Source organism: Erpetoichthys calabaricus, chromosome 16, assembly GCF_900747795.2.
Source record: "Erpetoichthys calabaricus chromosome 16, fErpCal1.3, whole genome shotgun sequence".
Classification (NCBI taxonomy): Eukaryota; Metazoa; Chordata; class Cladistia; order Polypteriformes; family Polypteridae; genus Erpetoichthys; species Erpetoichthys calabaricus.
The window spans coordinates 40,096,029-40,112,550 of NC_041409.2; the positions used below are offsets into that span (position 1 = coordinate 40,096,029).

The 16,522-nt window shown below is 38.2% G+C and overlaps 1 protein-coding gene across 1 annotated transcript; it reads right to left on the minus strand.

Annotated features, from left to right (window-relative positions):
* Positions 1–2,547: 2,547 nt before the first annotated feature.
* On the minus strand, positions 2,548–16,292 carry LOC114666788 (sodium/calcium exchanger 3-like). The gene is made up of 4 exons (XM_028821787.2): positions 13,921–16,292; positions 13,063–13,162; positions 6,856–7,128; positions 2,548–3,575 (listed from the first exon to the last, which is right to left on the minus strand). The coding sequence occupies exons 1-4, from the start codon at positions 13,987–13,989 to the stop codon at positions 3,199–3,201; spliced, it is 819 nt and encodes a 272-aa protein (XP_028677620.2). The 5' UTR covers positions 13,990–16,292; the 3' UTR covers positions 2,548–3,198.
* Between the last annotated feature and the right edge of the window lie 230 nt (positions 16,293–16,522).

Here is a 16,522-nt window from a genome sequence, read left to right on the forward strand (position 1 = left end):
CACCAAGATTTTGATGTGTGGACACCTTGTGGCTGGTGGCAATTGCAGGTCTTCACGAGTCCGGTAACATTTATACCAATTAGCTTTGTTTAAGCAAAGTATATCAGTTTTTGATTTTTACAGTGAAAATATAAGAAACAAACAAAAAAATCACAACTATTATTCTGAGAAGTCCATAAACCTTTTTAAACAGTCTTATGAAAATAACATTTTCCTCTCTCTCTCTCTCTTTGTAGAAATGACCATTAATACAACACTTTGTCTGGGAGGATGGCAGGGCAGTCATTATTACTTTGCCTTTCCAGATCTGGTTTTCTTGTGGAAGTTTAAGACCCTTGTAGCATGAATTAGGAACAAAATACATCTGTCAACAGTTCTTTGAATGTGGAAAGATACAAGTTAGTAAAGAACAAACCTAAAGATGATCAACTGAAAAGCAAACAAGAGTAAAATGAGAGTTGCGTGGGCTTTTTGTTTAGTTTTTTTTTGGCGACCAGCAGTCTTGGGAAAGTAGCATGTGGAGGTGTTTGAGAGTGCCTAAGGGGCCCTGTCGCTCTAGATTGCTGCCAATTGTGTAGTATGTAGGATGTACATGAAGCAGCATCCTGTCTGTTCTGTGCTACTTTATGTGAAAGTGCTGAATGCTTGGTGGCTAAGAAAGAGGCAGATGTAACAGCTTGAAATCAAAAAAGCTAGGCGACAGCTAGACTCACTACCCAGAAAATCTACTCTGAAACACACAACACCTATGATACAGATGCTTTTTATAAGTGGTCGATTTGTTGTGGGTTCAAACAATTCGAACCCTTTTATTTAAAAAAAAAAAAAAGAGAATCTGCAAAAATGAGCCTGGATTGGCTTAATAGCATTGGCTAAGTATCAGAATAAAATAAAAATGAAATAGAAAAGTCCCCTTCTATTTGTTTCTGAAGGCAAAATTGAACACTATAGTTGGTTCAAGATGAACTTCTTCAGAGCTCAAAAATGTGTCAATTTCAATACCCTCTGTAGATGGCTAACTTAAACAATGTGCCTACTGTTTTGACAAAGCATAATATTTTACAGTAAAGACAATATACCATAGTTCGTATTGCTAACAATATTACATTCTAAAAAACAACCTTAGATTAACTTTCTTTCAGTTTGAACATATGATGGTCTTCACCCACTTAACACTTGAGGCGTAACCTTTGCTCTGGAAGGCTGTCTGTGTGTGGTTGGCATGACACATCAGCCAGTTGTTGTGCAAATGAAAACAAATCAGCACATTACATCATCTGGGTGTTTGTGCTCTTTTTGGTCTTACCCATCCTACATTTCTATATAGCTTTTAAACATTATAGAATTTTATAATTTAGGAACATTTATAATTAATATAATCTAATATCATGAACTTCATGAAAATAGTAAGTGTCCCCCATAAAGGATGATTAAGACTGTGAACAATGGAGGAAAATGATTTAGACTCAACTGACTAGAAACAGTTTGTATGGAGTCTGCCTATTCTCATCATGAGGTTTTGTAGGTCCTCTACCCTCAAACATCAAAGACATGTGTGTTAGTTTAAAATGATAGTAAATGTGCCCCATGAAGCATTAGCCATCCTTTCATTGTTGATTTGTCCCTTACTCACATATATGAGCCTGTTTTTTCTCTATATCATAAAATAACATTCTTCAGCCCATTAATTCAATTCAGGGTTGCAGGTATCTGAAACCATCTTGGAAACATCAAGCATATGTCAGGACCCAGCTGTGGACAGCACATGAGTCCATGACAGGGCCCACTCAAGGAAACACCTGTACTCATATGGACAAGAAAATTTAAATTCACCAATTTGCCTTTTCTTTATCCTTACAGATGTGACAGGAAAAACAGAGTCCCTGGAGGCAAACCCACTGAGAAACAAGGAGAACTCTATACGAATAATGTCAGAGTGTCCCATACCACCCCTTATATAATATTATACATTAGTCATGCCAGTCACAGTCCCTGCAGCTTCATTTGAAATGTGGAAACAAATCCTAAATGGAGTATCAGCCCATGTAAGAGCCTGCTCTCGCACATACAAAAAAAAAAAATTTGGAACTGCTTATTAATTAGACAGGAAAACCCATGTAAACACAATAAGAAAATGCAAACTCCACAGAGACTATATTCTTATATGTATTATTGATTGCTGTGAACGTTGATTAATAATGTATCATTTACTGAGTTATTGTAGCATTTTAGAGAATTTTTAACTTTATATTAGTGTTTGCCCATCAGAGAATCACTCCCTCACACCGCCTTCATATTGGCTGATGGCCAGTTTGTAAAAAAGCCCAAGCAACTCTCTATAGCCACTGCATGCAAAGTAACAGCCAGCAAACTCTGTACTGCATAATGCAAAAGAACCTGCTGTATAAGTTCCAAAAGAAAAGTCATATCAAAATATACAGAAATAGTGGAAATATACACACACTTCATATATATATATATATATATATATATATATATATATATATATATATATATATATATATATATAAATAAATAAAAGCCTTGTCCAGGGTTGCTTATGATTTGTGTCATTGCATTCCAAACTTTTTTCTTCAAAGATCCATAATTCTTTTCTGCTGGTTTATAATTAAAAAAGAAAGCAAACAAAAGAACATCAAAATAGAATCAGATGTAAAAAGCAGATAATTTCAGCTGTATGTCCCGATAATGCACAGTGTGCATCTAGCTGCTTCCAAAGATATGCAAACGATCATATCCACCCACCAAAGTTTTCATGTAATTTTTTTCATTCTTTTTTTTTATATATTTTTCATAAAAAAACGCAATTATTCTTTGACGAAAAAATAGACTTACTCTGTTTTCAAGACTTCTGTTAATGTTTTTTTCTTCAATATTTACCTCAATAGCATTTATATTAATATTTTTTAAACCCGTTTTGATGTTTCTTTGTGTATTTTTGGGCTTAGATAAATCATGAATCACAAATGCCCCTGTGCCAACCCACTCCTCCACCCCCAACACATATGTGTGTAGAGTCAGCATCCTCCAATATCCCAGCTCCCCTATCCATTGGTGCTTTGAAAGTGTTGCTGCTGTCAGGTTGACGGATACCTCAGTGAGGTGGTCCAAGGAGAGGTTCAAAGCCTGCCTCTCTCTTCCTCCCTCACATGCTTTTCCCCAAGGGTACCCGCTGGATTAAAATCCTTGTATATGACAATAGGCCTCCAAGCTAGAGAATAGGATGTAGAGAAGCCAGAGGGACACAAAGAATCCTGTAGTGATAAGTCTGTGGCCTCGTGGCCCACCCAGTTCACCTCCTATGTGTGCCCGCCGGCGGTACAGCAGCACTGTGATGCAGAGGAAGGCGAAAATGGTGAAGAGGGTAACAGAGAAGGCTAATGAGCCAGCCTGCACTTCAAAGTCCTTTCCCTGACTCTTCCAATAGATAGCTGCCACCGACCAGGCCAAGCCAATGCCCAGGAAAACATTGACTGCGTTGCTTCCTGTCACATTGCCGATAGAGGCGTCAGCATATGAGTCTTGTACAGCAGCCACTTTGCTGGCAAACGTATCTGTGAAAAAAGAAACAAAAAAATGGAAGGAGCTAATAAGATCAGGAAAGACTCCTGTGGCTCAAATTCTGTGTTTCAACAAATCAGCATGCCAAGTAGTGTGACTCCAGGCATGCTGAACAGTTAGATAGCTGATATGTTTAAGTGAACAGTCACAGCCATACAGTGATTATAGTTAGGCCTAGTTTGAATTGATGTGCAATTAAATCTTTCTGTGCATTGTGTTTGACTGCAAATTTTTATAGCATATTATTGTTTTACTATGTAAATCAAGTCCAGCACAACATTACTGACAAGCACATAAAGAAGGAGCAAGAGAATTAAGAAACATTTCAGTGATATATAAAAGACCATGATACAGATGCAGTTGACCCAGTCCTGTGTATTTTTACCTGAAAACAGAACCAGCTTCTTGAGACTTAGGGGAATGAAATGACGTCTTCATTGTGTGCAGACACACAACTCGCCATTTTCAGCTTTTCTACCATTTGTCAGGAAAACAGACTACCAAAAAGCATAAACCCAGTTGTGAGGCCTCAAGGCCAATGTAATATGTTTTTAGGAAGCTCATTTTTCTTAACATATTATTGTAGGAAGATGCAGTTGGGGGTAGAACAACTGTCAGACTTAAGTGATGCACGCAAATAACCAGTAAACAAAACACAATATACTTTAAAAATTAAATGTTACTTCCTTTTATAGAACACCAGTAAACCCCTGATTCTCTAAAGAATCACAAATCCAAGAATGGCAATCACTTTCTGTTCCCTCCGATCTTTGGAGGGATGAAAAATCATGGAGGGTGGGAGCGTCCTGGGAAAGTTTTCATTTAATTAAATAAATATATTTGTACTAAAGCTATTTCTTTTTGGAGCCATGACTCCTTTGGTTCTGGTGTTTCAGAAACGCGTTTTAGGCGCCTTCGTTCAATGTTTTTATCCATGTGATCTTGTTTTTGTTTTTCTATGGCTGTGTCGTTAGCTAGAAGTCGTTTGCTGTTAGGAATCATAATTGAACTTACTTATAACACTGAATTACCTTAATGTGATTCAAATAAGCCACACTGACAGCTGCCACACTGAGTGCTGGCACAGTGGATTAGAGCACACTGACTGCTGGCACTGTGTAGTGGAGTAGCTGCTGGCACCGTGGAGTGGAATATTTGTGGCACTGTGTAGTGGAGTAGATGCTGGCACTTTGGAGTGGAGAACACTGACTGCTGGCACTGTGGAGTGGAGTACTGCTGGCACTGTGGAATGGAGTACTGCTGGCACTGTGGAGTGCACAGTACTGCTGGCACTGTTGAGGCACACTGACTGTTGGCACTGAGTAGTGGAGTAGCTTCTGGCACTGTGGAGTGGAGAACACTGACTGCTGGCACTGTGGAGTACCTGACTGCTGGCACTGTCAGTAGTCACCATTACCTCAAGTTTAAATATGTCACCATGGCAACTAGTTGGCGTGCACGCTTTACCTCAAGTTTAGTTTACAGGTTGTGTTGTGTTGTTTGGGCTCCACCTACTGACTCTGGGAAGTTGCTGGGTTTGACTCTGGGCTGCTGAGGCGCTGTGCGTGTGCGGTTTCGGCAACACCTAGTTCCCTGATGGTGACGGTGGCGGATTCGCGTGCTGAAATGACCATGGCGGTGGATCCGGGCTTGGAGATCTACATTATTAAATGAAGGTTGTATATGCGGTGGTGTGCGCGTTCGGGTGGCAGTTGTATTGTGCACGGCTTGCTTCTGGCCTCTGGCATCCGTGCATATATACAACCTGCCGTGCACGCTTTACCTCAAGTTTAGTTTACAGGTTGTGTTGTGTTGCTTGGGCGCCACCTACTGACTCTGGGAAGCCACTGGGTTTGACTCTGGGGCGCTGAAGCGCTGTGCGCGTGCGCTTTCGGCATGGCTTGCTTCTGGAGTCTGGCATCCGTGCATATATACAACCTTCGTTTAGTAATGTAGATAATGTATTTTCTGGATCATTTGATCAGACAGAAGGGCCGGAGGTCCAAAATCCTGACCTTATGAATGTAAAGATCTGATTTTTCTTTTTCCCAGGCTAGAAAAAGGACCCAATGGGGAACAATTAATAATGAAATAAGATAAGGAACACATCCGGAAGCTATTGATAGAAAACAAAGGTGTAGCACAGGGAGGTAGGTATTATCATATACTGAATTATATTTCCAATGACAAATATATAATTGAGATACTAGGATAGTAGTGATGCTGAAGAAATGTTATGGTATCATTAATAGTACTTCAGCCTTCAGGTGTCAACAGAAGAATAAAACACGGGTGTATGGGGTCCAGATAAGGCAGGCACCTTGTCTTGAAAATTAGGGACGAAATAGAGGAGCAAAGTGCTTAGAAGGCCCCACAGAGCACTTTAGCATGGTGAGTGCCTTTTCACAGTAACTCCTGTACACAGTAAAGAATCTGAAGTTAACCTGAATGTGATCATGACATGAATCTGCAAGTTAGTTGATATACTGTAAGAATTAAGAAGTGTGATTAAAATAATACTGGCTTTAGAAAGGGCATCCAGGCTTAAATATATGGCACTAATAAACACAAAAGTAGTGAAACAAAGTCCATAAAAGAAATTTATACAGCCAGAAAGGGCTTTAAGGGGCATTTCAAAAACAAAGTGAGGATAGCAAAGTGGTTATATAGGATGATATTTTATTTTTAGATCTACAGAAGTCTTTATTGTATTGTATTGTATTTCATCCTCTGTTTTCTTTCTCTGCATGTGTTTGGTGTGTGTTTGTGTTTCTAACCAACAGATTAACACACAAAAAAGAAAAGATTGGTAGCTCCAGATATAAAGCACAGTGCCTGATTCCTCTATAAAGTACCACAACATATATTTTTTATTACTTAGTATCTGCAAGATTTACAAATGGTGCCGTAATAATTCACAATATTATTCACGTGAAAAAAACTCACAACTGATCTCAGCTTAACATACAGTAAATTCTTATGATGAGCCCAGTTCTTTTCTTATAACACTGTTTCTGCCCAGCTGTCCAAGAACCAACTACAGCAGATCAGACCACAACAGACAATGTACTTGAAAGAGAATTTTTAAGTGCAGGCCAATACTACTCCTATGCCCCATGGGCAGAATTGGTTGGGTGTGGGGGTTTCCGGATAAAAAGGAAGGTTAACTCTGAACCTATCAAAGTGAAATCTCTGGAGTGTTTGGCATGAATTGAAAATAGTTCCATTACTTTTTTGTATACCCTTATAAAGGGAAATCAAAGATAAACGAACCTGGAATGGAGGTGCCTAATGCCACAAAAACCACAGCGGTGACTGAATCCTTGAGGCCAATGGTGCAACCAAAATGTGAAGCCAAGTCGCCAATGACTGCTGTGAGTAACCCAATTATGATAATAGACACAGAGAAGCAGGCCCAACCATTCCAGTACTCTGTGGGAGGCACACAAGCAAAAAGGACTTTCCAGAAGACTGTCAGGAAGTGCATAACATAGTCGAAACAAGAAGGCAGCCTCTCCTCGCCTGTCTCTTCATCGTCCTCATCACCTGAAAGAATAGAGAGAAAAGCCAAATCATTCTCTGAACCCAACCATACGTACCATGAAACTGAAAGTAGGATTGATGAACTTGTTGGGCTGAATGGCCTGTTGTCATCCACAAGTTCTAAAGTGCCATATAAAAAACAATTGTGCCAATTCATGTAACTAGAGACTACTGTAGTAGTCTTAACATGCAAACATGAAAGTAATTATTAAGGAAAAGACTGAGCAACTCATGTCAAGAACAGATGTAATGGTATACATTCAGCATTAGTTAAGACTAATTTGCTGCAGTTCTATGAGGAAACAATGACAGCATACAATCGTAAAAGTGACTTATTTATCTTGATTTTCAGAAAGCTTTTGATAAGGTGACACATATTTATCAAAGTGACTTAAACTTCAAAAGCAAAGGATTAAAGTGTGAAGAACTTTTTCTAATTTAAGAGATATTAAAAGTGGCACTGAGGCTGGTGCTTTTACTAATACATATAAATTAAGGATCTTGATAAAAAATCTAATAACAAGCTGGTTTAGTCTGCAAATGATGCCAAATTAGATGGAATGACTCATGGCAAATTAAATTTGAATATAAATAAATAAAAAGTATTACACATAAAAAAATTGAAATAAAAAAGTTACATTGGAATATGCAAGGAGAATCTGAAACTTGAATGCACACCCTATTGGAAGGATCTACATCCAGGCACTGTACAGAAGAGGTTAAGAAAGTTAATGTGTTGTTAAGTTATATAGAGTCCTGATGTATACAAAACAAGTCAAAGGAGGTCATGTTTAAGTTATATATTTGAAATTTTTAACATTATGAAGGAAATTATTAGCATGATAAAAATTTGAATGAGTACATTTGAACAATCTAGATGAGAACAGGCCATTCAGGTCAACAAAGCTCACAAGTCCTATCCACTTAATTCTTCTAAAAAAACCATCAAATCGAGTTTTGAAAGTCCCTAAGGTCCTACTGTCTAATGCACTACTTGGTAGCTTATGCCATGTGTCTATGTTTGTCTGTGTCTCTATTTCATGATGAACTCATTTTAAAATAACAGTCTTGATCTGCTGGACAAAATTTTATTCATAATTTTAAACACTTTCATGTCTCCTCTTAATCTTCTTTTTTATATTTTTTATTTTATTAATTTTCATTGTAATCATTCCATACAAACAGATCAATTTATAACCCAACAAATTTGAAGACAAATCAAACCCCACCCCTGAGAAGGAGAGCTTAGCTAAAGGAAAATTGCTTAAGGCATTTTAATAAGGCAACATTAAACAAAAGAAAGGGAGAAGTAAATATATATGTAAATAAGAGATGGAGAAGGGAGTTAAATGCGGTAATAGTTATTTCTCTTATTCTAAAATAATATTGATTAAATCCTGCCAGGTTTTGAAAAAATTTTGTACAGATCCTCTAAATGAGAACTTGATTTTTTCCAATTTCAAATAATATAAAACATCGGTTTCCCACTGACTTATAAGAGGAGAATTAGGATTCTTCCAATTTAACAAAATAAGTCTGCGTGCCAAAAGTGTAGTGAATGCAATCACCGTTTGCTTGTCCTTCTCCAATTCAAGTCCATCTGGAAGAACACCGAACACAGCTGTTAATGGGTTAGGAGGGATTGTGATACCAAGGCTGTCTGAGAGGCACTTAAAAATTTTTGTCCAAAATGATGTTAGTTTGGTGCAGGCCCAGAACATGTGACCCAGTGAGGCAGGAGCTTGGTTGCAGCGTTCGCAGGTTGGATCCTGTCCTGGAAACATTTTGGACAGTTTTAAGCGAGACAGATGGGCTCGATATATAATTTTTAGTTGAATAATTCTATGCTTTGCGCATATAGAACTCGAGTGAATTCTCTGCTTTGCTACCTTCCACTCCTTTTCTGATATATTGATTAAGAGATCTTCTTCCCAATGTCCTCTTGGATCTTTGAAAGGTAGAGACTCTAATAAGATGTTATATATTGCGGAAACAGTGTTTATTTCCTCGAAATTGAGCAGTATTTTTTCCAGCATTGTGGAGGGTGCAAGGTGGGGGAAATCGGGCAATTTCTGTTTAACAAAATTTCTAATTTGAAGATAGTAAAAGAAATGTGTTGCTGGGAGGTTGAATTTGAACGTAATTGTTCAAAAGATGTAAATATGTTGTCTATATAAAGATCTCTGAGCATTTTAATCCCAAAACTTTTCCAGGTATTAAAAACTGGATATACTTGCGAAGGTTGAAAGAGGTGGTTCTCTTGCAGAGGAGCCACTGATAAAAGATTTTCCATCTTAAAATGCTTTCTAATTTGGTTCCATATTCTGAGTGAGTAAAGCACAATTGGGTTATTAGTATATTTGCGATAACTTTCATTTATTGGAGAGCAGAGCAGGGAGTATAAAGAAGTACTACAGGATTTTACTTCTATTGCGGACCAAGCCTGTGTATGTTCATTTATTTGTGTCCAGGTTTTTATGGCTTGTATGTTTGCTGCCCAGTAATAAAACTGAAAATTAGGTAAAGCCATGCCACCCTCCGCCTGTGGTCTTTGTAGGGTTGCTCTTCGGATACGTTGGTGTTTTGAGTTCCAAATGAATGAGGTTATTGTTGAATCTAACTGTTTAAAAAACGATTTATTGATATATATTGGAATGTTTTGAAATAAAAAGAGAAGTTTAGGAAGGATATTCATCTTAACAATGTTAATTCTTCCGGCTAGAGTGAGATGAAGGGTTGACCATCTATGCAAGTCTTGCTTAATTTTTTCCACACAGACGCCAAAATTTTGTCGATAAAGAGCTTTATGTTTATGTGAACCTATATACTATGTATTTTTATTTTTACACTATTGCTTGCTCCTTCATGTGCAATTCAAAACCTGACCTGTCCCCCTCACCCCCATACCTTACTTTAAAGAATCCACAACTAACCTACTCATACGCCTCCCCAACACATTCGTGTCTCTCTGGTTCATATGTAACCTGTAGTAACAGAACAGGCCCCATCTCTTCCAAAAGGAGTCCCAATGCCCCATAAACCTATACCCTTACACCTTACATCATGATTTGAGCCATGCATAAAGCCTTCTGATCTCCTCAATCTTACCTGGATTGGAATGTGGCACCGGTAGAACTTCATAGAAGACTACCTTGTAAGTTCTGCTCCTTAACCTGCCACCTAACTATTTAACTTTGGATCTCAGAACAGACAGACTACCTTATGTATGTCATTTGTTCCAATGTGGACAACTAGGTCCACCCCTGCTCTGGCAAAGAGGCTATAGACCTTTCCAGGGAGGTCTTCCACCTGTGCACCCGGAAGGACACACTCCATGCGAGTCCTCAACTATCACCATCTCTTTCTTTCTGGGAACTTATTTTTGAGGTGTCTTCTTCAACAAGAATATGTGGACACTAGAAATTAGATAAGGGTAAATTATTTATAAAAGTTTAAAAAAGTTTTCTTCACAGAGATAATCACAGACATATGGTGTAAGTTACTAAAGTTCTGTGATTGACAGTACAACTTTGAGGACCTTTAAAACTTGACTTGATATTTTCTTTGTAAGAACATTAGAACACTCTAGACGAGAACAGGCCATTCAGCCTAACAAAGCTTAGAGTCTACTATGACTCCTAAATCCTTCTCATAAGGTGTATGCTCGATTTTCCGACAGCCCGTTGTGTATTCAAACCTAACATTTTTACTTCTTATGTGTAATACTTTACATTTACTGACATTAAATTTCATCTGCCACAAATCTACCCAAGCATGTATGCTATCCAAGTCCTTCTGTAATGATATAACGGATTCCAAATTATCTGCTAATCCACCTATCTTGGTATCATCTGCAAACTTAACCAGCTTGTTACTTATATTCCTTTCTAAATCATTTATATATATTAAAAATAGCAGCGGCTCTAGCACTGACCCCTGTGGAACACCACTCTTAACACTGGCCAGTTCTGATGAGGTTCCTCGCACCATCACCCTGTACTTCCTTTGTCTGAGCCAATTCTGCACCCATCCACAAACATCACCAAGAGTTTGGTGAACTATTTTGGTTGAATGGCCTTTTTGTGTCATAATATTTTTAATGTTCCTAATATGTTCTTAACATGAAAATGGTCTAAAGCCTGTCTGAAAAGCTGTCATTCCATATGCCTTGTCTGTAAATCAGGTGAATTTAAAAACAACCTGTTATTTTTTATGCTTGAATTACCTGTAAGTAGGTGAGTAGATTAGACTTCCTTTAGTAAAAATTGATTAACTATGATTTTAAAAAGTATATGATCCTTAGCCCATTTTGCTTGCAACTTTCTAGTGTTTAACAAAATTACATTGATTAACATTATCATTATTATTATTTACAGTACATTTTTGTTTTCTTCCATTATATAATACATGGATTTCCTGTTATTGTTTTTATTTTTTCAGTTTTTACTGCATATGCATTCTTTGCTTTTTATTTTCTCCTGTTTGAATGATTACAACGCATATACTGTACATATATTTTGATGTTCTGTTACTACTTTATTGTGAATAAATACAATACTTCAAAAATAAAATACTTCAGTACTTTAACTATTATTCACTCCAAGTGTGACACTTTTGTCACTGATCTATCTTTGATCAAAATCAGACATATTTATGTGGCACCATTCATCTTACTGTTAATGCATCTCCACCCACTTTAGAAAACGTCAGTTGTACATATCCTGACAAATGAAGCAAGATGAATGCAAAAGTAAATTAATGTGAATTCAATGATGAATACATTTCTGAAATTTAAATGTTTTTTGAAAGTATATTAGGAAAAACACAAAACAAGAGAAACTCTACTTGTCAGACACTATAGTTACATAAAAAATAATTACGATTCCACACTAAAGAGTATGTTATGAAATTCTAGTAATTGGATGACACCACTTCTCCAGGAACATTACAAAACAAACATAACATGTTCAAACCAGATTAATCCAATTCAGCATCAGAGTGGGGAAAGCTTATTTCAGCAGTATCAGGCATAAGACTGTAGAAAAGGCACTATATAGCGCCCGACCCAGCACAGAATGACACAGAGGCACGTATAAAACACAAGGGCTTTATTTTCTTCTTCACCCATGGGTGCACGTCTTCCTCGTGACCCACAGGCAATACACAGTCCCAAAAGCACCTCTTTCTACACCACACAATAACACACTCTTCTCTCCCACCACTCCTCTGCAAGCTTCGTCTCCTTCCTCCCAACTCTGGCTCCTTGAGTGGTGGTGGCTGGCCCTTTTTATACCCCACCCGGAAGCGTTCCAGGTGCTTGACCACCTGGTCCTAATTGCATTTCCGGGTGGGGCTGCAGATTCGACCAGCCGGGCTGCAGACTCCATGCAGCTCCCCCTAGCGGCCATCCGAGCCCCCAACCTGGCTGTGGAAGACTCCATCTCCCATGGAGCCATGCGCCAGGTTGGAGAATCATCGTCCGCCAGGGAGGATGCCACCAAGCGTCCCGGGGGAGGTATTGAAGTGTCCATGGCTGCTCCCCCAGAACAGATGCAGCAGGGGTGTCCCTGCCGGGCATGGGACCCGGCTGTCCTTTACAAGACAAAAATCATTCCTTTGTAGGACCCACTCGCACAGGCCAATTTAAAATCACCAATTGACCCCTTACAATCTCAAGTTGGATTAAACAGGACTGATAATGTTATGTTTTTATGCTATCAACTGAATGCACATGTCTTTGGGATGTAAAAGGAATGCTGGAAAAGCCAGAGGAGAATCCTGGGAGTCATAGGGAGAACCATCCAACTTTAAAAAGAAAGAAGCCAGACACAAGGCTGAAGATGCTGAATATGCAAGGCAGCAGTGGTATGTTCTGTGCCACCATATTATATCCATTAAGCAAGTCCTTTAGATTATTTACTTTAGAACTGCTCTTACCTGCACTGACAGTAATTGCTTCCATGAACTGGTCCCTCCATGAGTGGGTGCCCACTACCAGGGCCAAGTTGGTCTTCTTTATCAGCTTGTCCACTGTGCTCTGTTCACCAATGAAGAAACTACAAATTAGTATGAAGATAAACAAAATGCTTCTGACAATTACATCAGAATGGCAGATTACCCTCTAGATCATAATAATAATTTATTAAATTCATATGATCAAAGAACTAAACACAAATCAATCAATCCATAAAAATGAATGAAGTAAAAAGTATTAATTAATTAGAAATTACAATAATACAATAATTTGTCCCATTGTGACCCTATATGTATACATAGGTATAGTACATGTTTACAATATGTATGAGAATAGAGATACAAATTTATGTACAAATATGTGAAAGTCCCAGTGGCTCTAGAAGATGTCCTAAATGAAATTTACAAGCAGAAACAACAGAAAGAAAAAGACAGGGGCTTGACAAGAGGCCACTCTACTTTTGGCTTCCAGGGTGCATGTCTTATTTTTTTTTTATCTTATTTTTGAGTCAATATTTAGTGTAGCCACCTGGCCTCTTTCTCATAGGTCTTAAATCTTTTTGTCAGACTTCAAAAATTCAAAAGAAATCTATATTCTATAATATAATCTATAATATATTCTATAATCTATATAGATTTTCAGGATTGTATATGAAGACATACAAAAGGCAGTACAGTATTGGATTCCCTGGTTCTAAAAAATTTGATACATAATAGAAAAATAATTTATTTGAAAAATGTTTACAAATGAAATGAGTCCATTATTCTATCCCAGGGCAAACCTAGCTTTCATTCCATGAAAGCACACTTGCTTTTCCTTACCTTAAACTCATAGGACTCCTCAATAATCACTTCCAGCTTTGGATGCTGTCCCAGGACTGGCTTCCCCATCTCTGCAATACGTTTGGCTTCCTCTTCCTCAACAGACAACTTCCTTTCTCCTGCCTCTGAGAAGATTAAAAGTGAGATACCAAGAAAAGTGAGCCACAGGAAGAAAATGAATGGACATTATGTGCTTAACTGCAAATGGTAGGCAGAAAAGCAGTGTGGCATCAATCCAGCAACTAGAAATATCTCAGTCAGTATCACCCTGTACAAAGCCTGTCAATGGTGAACATGAGGGTGTCAGGTGCTGTTACATTTTGTGGGTCATTAGGACACTTGTGATCAATCCTATCAAATGATAGTAAAAATGACCTGAATAACTAAGCCCAGTATTTATTAATCACATTAACAATAAACAGGAAAGTAGTGTGAATCAGAGACTTAAAACCTATACAAAATAAACATCAACAAATAAGAATCAAAAACCTCACAGTTTCATCCAGTGTTCTGGATTTAGACATGAGAAATAAAGATACTCATTTGGAAAGTGAGATGAAACAAAGGGCAAAAGGGAAAAACATGGTATATGCTCTCTCGGTGATATCTCTCAGATATGTTCACTTGCATATCTCATAACATCTCAAGATGTGTCTCATCAGTTATCTTCTGTCTACCTATTTAAATAACATTAGCCTCGTGCCAGGGACCCATTATCTCTCTGTGTCAGATGATAGAGTCCTGAGAGCAACTATCCTAGGAGCACCATTTACAATAAAGAGGTGTACTGTCATCTGGTGGCACCTTCTTTCAACCTGGCAGTTTGAGAGGCTCTCAGATCTTTAGTATGGATTCCTTCTGCTCTATGTATAGTTATTTTAAAGCCCTTCAATTGTGCCATGCCACAATGACTTTGGTACCTTATAACTCTATGACTACATTTGTATATATCCATCTAATGTGGGCTTACACTCAAAGTTGGTCATTAAACCTTATACCAGGACAATATATATAACCTAACATGCATGTCCATGGGATATGGGAGGCAACTATAGGATCCCAAGAAACCTGGATACTTGAAAAATGATAAGACCCCACACTGACACTGACATATAAAAGACTTTATATTCTTGGAGCTACAAAGCAGTAGCAATAACTATGATTTATATATATTAACTATGAACCTATAGGGTACAAAAAGAAACCTGCATCTGCCAAGTAACTTAAGCCCCAGTTTCAGAAAAGATTGTTGAACACCTCCCAATTTCAAATGCAGGAAATGTTTAAGAGTCATTGAGCAAGCTGTTAATTCAGACAATAGGAGGCACCTCTAGGGACACAAGGGAACAGAAAACATCACTCTGCAAACCACCCTCACTAAAACCCTCCATTCTTTTGCACCATAATGAATTAATTAAAGGATGACTTAATTAATTAAGCCCTCTTGGGATTCTCATTTGTTACCACTGCACTGCTGATAAGTGTGGAATGTCCCTGAATAAAAAAAGCTAATTTGGAAACATTATGAGTGTGTGTGTGACAAAGAGAGGGAAAGTGTAACAGGAAAAAAAAACTCACAGCCAGAGATACTAGGATGCAGTCGGCCTAAGGCTACTGCCTGTAGTTGGGTTGCATCAGCCACCTTGACATTAACAGAAAAAGGAAAGACAGGCAGAGGAACAGCCCTACCAATCAGTCTCTAGTGTTTAAACACTGTCTCTTATCTCTAATCCTGCTTGCTCAAAGCACAAAGTCAAAGCACTCTGTTTCTATACAACTTCTTAAAGTTGTATGACGCGGCTCCTTTGCAGAACTCAATTGAACAGCCAAGTAGAAAAGAATCTGCTGTGTGTAATCACACAAAGTGATGCCAGCTTTTCAAAATGCGTTTTATTTTTACCGTCTGCCTTTGATGCTCCTGGTGGCAGAATTGGTACGACAGCCACTATAAAAACCTCACATTGATCCCGGGTGGAGCTGCGGTGTCACCGTTTCATGGCGACTCTCACGTCCCATTCCGGGTGGTTCATCATGTGGTGGGTGCGGCAACGTGCTATAGTCAGTGCATGCTCCCAACCTCTCTTTTCTCTCTTTGATGCTACTGTGAAGGGCTCAGACACTCAATTGTCAGCATCCATAGTGCTACTAGGCAACCCTGAGCACTATACTTTAGGAAATACTCACTAAATGTTTGAGTAATGCAGACCACAACATTACTGTATCTATGACACTTACAAGAACCTTCACAGTTGTGCCAAAATGGGAAAAACATTTGTAGGCCACAAGGAAGGACAAAACCTGAAGATCTAAACTTGAACACCTGACCCAAAACACAAATAAAAACTTCCAGAAGGTTCTTTCAATCTTTTTAAGAAATTAGAAAAGCACACCTTGTATCCACAATCTTGGACAAAAATGTATGTCCACAATTCTGATGTTTACACCATTGTGCTAATGATGTCTCAACCAGCAAACTTTAAGGTGTCAAATGACAACAAAAGAAAACATTACCAGAAATGACATGTCTATTAGTGTGTTTGCCCAATTATTCACAGAAACCTGGTTTCTAAAAGGCTATATAAACCTTTATTCTAGTTAGAGA

Bases quoted from the DNA above. Each gene is read 5' to 3' on its own strand.
- LOC114666788 (XM_028821787.2), bottom strand. From the start codon at position 13,989: ATGGGGAAGCCAGTCCTGGGACAGCATCCAAAGCTGGAAGTGATTATT. The intron at 7,129-13,062 runs GTAAGAGCAGTT...CTATTCTTTCAG, and splicing joins AGCAATTACTGTCAGTGCAG to GTGATGAGGACGATGAAGAG. The intron at 3,576-6,855 runs GTTCGTTTATCT...CTTTTTTCACAG, and splicing joins ATTAGGCACCTCCATTCCAG to ATACGTTTGCCAGCAAAGTG.